The 5,764-nt window shown below is 47.5% G+C and overlaps 1 protein-coding gene across 1 annotated transcript; it reads left to right on the forward strand.

Moving 5' to 3' along the window:
• Positions 1-342: 342 nt before the first annotated feature.
• Positions 343-5,393, forward strand: LOC119448569 (uncharacterized). The gene is made up of 3 exons (XM_037711802.2): positions 343-555; positions 3,515-3,724; positions 4,944-5,393. The coding sequence occupies exons 2-3, from the start codon at positions 3,522-3,524 to the stop codon at positions 5,221-5,223; spliced, it is 483 nt and encodes a 160-aa protein (XP_037567730.1). The 5' UTR covers positions 343-555; positions 3,515-3,521; the 3' UTR covers positions 5,224-5,393.
• The last annotated feature ends 371 nt before the right edge of the window (positions 5,394-5,764 follow it).

A 5,764-nucleotide genomic window follows, 5' to 3' on the forward strand; every position in this document is an offset into this window, starting at 1 on the left:
TTTCACTTTCTCCCGCAGCGCAGCCAAGGTACAACAAAAGCATCCTCCTCGCGTACGCGCGTGCAATGTAACCGGAGGATCCAGCTGGTAGCGCGGCCCGCGCGAACCCGCGTCGTGTCCAAAATGCCTCACGTCTAAACGATGAGCGTCACGACTGTGGTAGGCACGGGGAAGAGTCTGAAAGAGGCCAAATGCAGGGAGAACAGAAACAAACCAAAAAAAAAAGCTAGCTTCGCGAGGAGAGGAGGAAGAGAGTGTCAGGAGTGCAATCTTGGCGGAAGAAAACAAGAAAGGCGACTGACCTCCCTTCCACGCCACCGGTGCATTTTATACAGTTTCGTCATTCCGCCGCCTTGCATACAGTGTTGGCGAGTGACCCGCCGGCCCGACGAACCGGCCGTGTGCATATAGGCTCGCCGCTCGTCGCGTGGCGAGAGCATATAGAAGCTCGCCGCTCTGCGCATCCTCTCTCGCTGTCGGCCCCCGACGCGGATACCACTCACTACTGTACTCGTCTAAACGGCTCTATAGCACCCGGCATCGTCGGCTTCCAAGGTAAGGGACCTTTATCTCGACAATTCCGTCTATGTTCTCGCAAAACTTATTTCCGCGGGCATTTGTGATCGCCGTAAGTCATGCTTCCTAGTGATACGAACACCTGTTTCAGGAAGCTCGCAAACGCGCCATGTTTCTGACAGACGCAATGAGCCACTTCCGGTCTGCATCCAGAATGACGGCGGCTCTAGGCTTCTGGCTGCAAGCTCCCTGTTTAATATGTATATATATAATTAAATTCGGAGGTTTCGCGTGCCACAACCTAGATATGATTATGAGGCACGCCGTAGTGGGGGACTCCGGATTATTTAGACCACCTGTGGTTCTTTAACGTGCACCCAATCCAGGGTACACGGGGGTTTCTGCATTTCGCCCCGATAGAAATGCGGCCGCGGAGGCTGGGAATCGATGCCCCGTTCTCCATTTTTTTCTGCAGCCTGGAATGAAAACCCATTCATGTGTCGCATAATTTAGTCGAAAGTTTGATGGTCTCCTTATCGTTCACTAGCTTTGGAGTGTCGTACTAGCTTTGTCACTGGGATGATACGCTATGACTGCGGGCAACTTAATCCGCAATGACCTTAAAGAAACGATGTAAACCGAATGAAAAAAAACGAGTTGACTGTTGACAAAATATTTGTGACGAAATTGCGCCGTCACTGCACAATGACGTACTTAATGTAGGTTGTAAAACTGGGGTCACGTTTCCTGACGGATCTTAAAAGAGTTAAACCGACTTCTTTTTCCTGTTCGCGGCACGAAGCTAGATTAGCCCTCATTGTCCCTTTCGGGAAGAAGATCAGAAAAATATATTAAGAACCCGCCGTGGTTGCTTAGTGGCTAAGATGTTGGGCTGCTAAGCAGGAGGTCGCGGGATCGAATCCCGGCCACGGCGGCCGTATTTCTATGGGGAGCGAAATGCGAAAACACCCATGGACTTAGATTTGGGTGCACGTTAAAGAACCCCAGGAGGTCAAAATTGTTCCGGAGTACTCCACTACGACATGCCTCATAATTAAATTAAATATTTAGATTACGATTACATAATTCAATCGCAAATTACATAATTAAATTACGACATGCACCTAAAACCACATAATTAAATGAAAATATAGTAAGAAAGTCTGCTAGGCACAAAAGGGAGAAACTAATCAATTTATAAATCACAAGTTATATAGACTGTCTATGCTAGAAGAACGCATTTACCCTAAGCTTTGATCAACCTATGTGATTAACAAAAGCATTAGCGTTACTTGCAGCAGAGAGACCGCAACGCTTAGCGCTGACATATGACACCGTAAAATGCACTAAGCCAAGTACGATAACATGTCCGAACTGCCAAACCATCGTTTATTACACCAGTATCATTAATGATCAGTGACCGCGAGTACCCTCCTGCGATTGCGCCCTGAAATATTCACTTCCGGCTATATTTCATTTTCGCGATGTAACTTCAAGCGAAATCTCGCTTTACAGCGAAGGTCATTTATATACATCACTACATATCTGGTGTCCATGGGGACTCATCGTATGAACGGCGTAGAAATTATGCTACCGGGAGGCTTGCCCAAATTATTTTTTTTTCCTAACAACTGCTTCTCATTGCTCATGTAGCTGGCACAAATTCAAATTCGTACAAAATTGGTCAAGAGATGGGGCTTCGAATTCCGAGATATTTTACTTTATTTTCCCTCTTTCCTCCGTATTCTTGGACAGAGATTTCATTGACGTACCGGGGCCGTCAAATTTCTTTCGAACCTTGCAATACACCTCGCCTGCGAGACCATTTACTTTAATTCTTCACTGCAGGCACTTTAGAACAGGCCTGGTGTACCACCTGCGCAATACAAGATGCCCCACAGAACAAACACAAACCTTTTAGTGCGATGCTTTATAAGAGAGAGAGAGTAGAAGCAGGCTCTTCTCGGCCACACAAGAATATGTTCCAGGAGTGGAAATCAAACTTGCTGCTTTACGCGAACCTAGTGCGAGCGCTACGAGGCAAGATTAAACCCAACTCGACAGCGCTTACGCGAACTTGTTACTCGTTCGCTAATATTTTAACAGAAGTTTGCACCGGGGCATAGAGCTATGACCGGAGCGAGACCACAGGGCACGTGACTTCAGTGTCTAGCTCTTCGTTGCTGGCTTCGAGCCGCCGCTGATCCGACCCATTTAGAATGGGCTCAGACCCAGCTAGATTGGACTTTCGCTAAAGCCGATTCGCAAGCGTTTGTGCAGACCTGAAAGTGCCCTATCAAGGCAACTCGCCTCTTTCCTGTGGGGATCATGTAACCAACTGTAAACGGCGCATTTGCATTCATTTTCACGCAGCTACGTCTGCTGAAGTATACAGAGAGTGGGAACTCGGGAAAGAGCGAATAATGTGCTTGAGCGACACCCTTAAAATTTGACCACTAGTATACACGACGCCCGTGCGCCTTTAAGTCATTAAAAGCTCCTCAGTTTACGGTGCAGCGTCTCTCAATCGGAAAATTAAATGACATGTAATGATCAACAGCATAGTAAGAAGAGGTCTGCATGCCAGGTATTCAGCCTATTCAAAACGGTGAACTGAGCTCACGACTTCTGCACATGCCAAAACTACTTCCTCCTGAAGATATATTGAAGCAAGGCGATGAGACGAGGACGAAAAAACACTCACAATAGGACTAGCCTTGTTGTTGGTGTGCGAGGGCGTGTTCTCGTCGTCGTCTTCCCATCGCGCTGCTTCAATATACCTTCAAGATAAACCAACTCGCTAAAATTAAGCTTCAAACGCATTTTATCAGAACCTCATCTCTTATGAACTTTATATATAGGTCTCAGGTAGTGGATTTAGTCGAACTTTGAATACTCTTGCACGCCTCCCCCCCCCCCCCCCCCCCAAGCCATGATTCCTCTCTTCCCAACCTCTTGAAGTAGTAAAACGATTTCGACAACAACTTCTACATTGCAGGTCAATCATGCAGACGTCGCTGCTGGTCATAGCGCTCCTCTACACTATCGCCCTGTCGCACTCATCAGCACATGTTGAATGGAAGGATTTCATGAGCTGTCTGCAGCGGAGATTCGGCCGAAGTTTTTTCCAGGAGCAGCACGCAGACTGCGCCGCCCGCAAACTATTCGTGAACTACAGGCGGTCGATGTACTGCCATAATTGCAACGCGTAAGTAGATCCCTCGTTTGTTCCCGCAGACTGCGACCGCGGATCGCGAAGAAAAGCGGACTTTCCAGGCCGAACTGTGGTTATGTTGTGTTATGTTGTACAGCCATTTACTGTACGAGGTAGGAAGTCGCGCTTGACGACGTTCTTGATTATCATTTGGCAGTTGAGGCCACGAATGACATCGGAGCACAGCTTGATAGTTCATAGTTATTCCTGCTCGTCGCACCGTCATAGAGTAAAGTATGCAAAGGTGTGCCATGGCTCTTCTTCGCCATCTCGGGGCTGTTGGGCAACAGTAAAGTTGTTCACTAATAAAGTGGACTTGCTTTGTAAAAAGGTAAGCTGCTACATCATCATCCTCGTGCCAACGAACTTTCACGAGTATCTTCATTAGAGGATGAAACCTGATTACGATGCCAGTTCTCTTTTTCTGAAAGATTTCAAATTAGAGTCAGTTGACATCGCTGGCTTGGGTTTCGTGTCTACAGTGGGCCATCGTGGGGAGCTGTCTGCATGGGTTCCTGTTGAACATTTCTTTCATTCTTATCTGCATTCGGCGTCTCGTTGTGGGTCGAGGTACGCGACGACACTGGTGCTCCCCATCGTCTTTCTGAATACATTATTTGCAATAAACCACAGCGAGCCCCAGTAATAAGCAGCTATTCACTACGTGCACGTACCGAGAGGTCTTCGTATTGCACAGCTCAATGTATGGTGGTGTCGTCCCCTTGAAGGTGCACTTAACCTGTTTGTTTTTCCTTGTTTGCGGATGGTGCCTCGGTGAGCGCCTGTATTCCAGTGCATGTGCGTCTCGATGCCACCAGGCTCATCGCGTTCGCCTTACTCTTTTTTTTTTTCGGGAAGAAGTTAACCTGGCTTACCCTTTTCTGGCGTAGTCCTTCTTTCTTTGCGAGTGAAGAGACCTCAAGTTCTTTTTTTAGGGTTCTTTTTCTTAATTGTGACCTGTCATACTGTTCTTTCTTTCCTCTTCCCCTATTACCATCTTCAATTTCTATGCTACTCTCCCCTCTTTCGTGAAGAATAGGTAGGCGTTGTGCCTCTTCCGGTGGCAATTGCCCAGCCTGCTTCTTCCTGTCTTGTTCCTCTAAATCACTTGTACGTATATTAGCTTTGAAAACGAAATAAATAAACAATTAAATAATAATAACAATAATAATAACAATAATAATCAGTTTCCTTCGGCCTTCTTCGCGTGCAGCTACTTCCACTGCCAGGGTAACTACGAGGCAATCTACGACTGCCAGCGTGACGGCCGCGCCCAGGAGGTGGCCGAGGCGTTCAGCGACTGCCGCGAGCACTTAGAAGGCGCCGGCTCGGACAACCTCGTGTACAGCGAGATCGACTTGTACGGCCGCCAGGGAGGCAACTGCACGCAGGCGTACCTTGTCGACAGCCCGCGCTGCCATTACAACCCGGCCACCGTCGTTTGCAACAACACACGCATCGAGCCAGAATCCTTCGAAGAGGACGAGTCCTGATCCACGCCTGCATCATATCTTTAAAAGGGATGAACTCCATGGTAACATCGGGTACGACAGACGTAACGTGTGATCACAACTGCTAACGAAGCACCCGTGGGCTCCACACTTCGTAGATATAGGCATACCGAATGGTATACTGAGATTTGAAGATCTGCACACCGCCACTTCATCTGAGTTCTAAAAATAAACGGGCGCTACCATATACGGTGACGCCGGTGTTGAAAGGTGCCTTCTTATTTTCTCATTTGCTCACCGTAGATAGATATGTCTCCTCCCATACGTGCCAAATAATGGTCGCAAAAGACGGCTGGGCACGTAATCGGGAAGCTTGAAGTGGTTCTTCACTTTCACAAAATCCCATTGACCCCGATTCTTTCACAAAGAAAACAACTAGCGCCACGTTATTTGGCACTAAATGAGGTTGAAGGCAAAGTATCGTGTCACATGTGGCCACATTTTGCCACAGTGGTAACGACCTTTCTTTATCATTTTCGCTAAAAACGAAATACATACTTGTTTGTTAGAGGCTCCACTCGGG

This window comes from Dermacentor silvarum, chromosome 4, assembly GCF_013339745.2.
Source record: "Dermacentor silvarum isolate Dsil-2018 chromosome 4, BIME_Dsil_1.4, whole genome shotgun sequence".
NCBI classification, from domain to species: Eukaryota; Metazoa; Arthropoda; class Arachnida; order Ixodida; family Ixodidae; genus Dermacentor; species Dermacentor silvarum.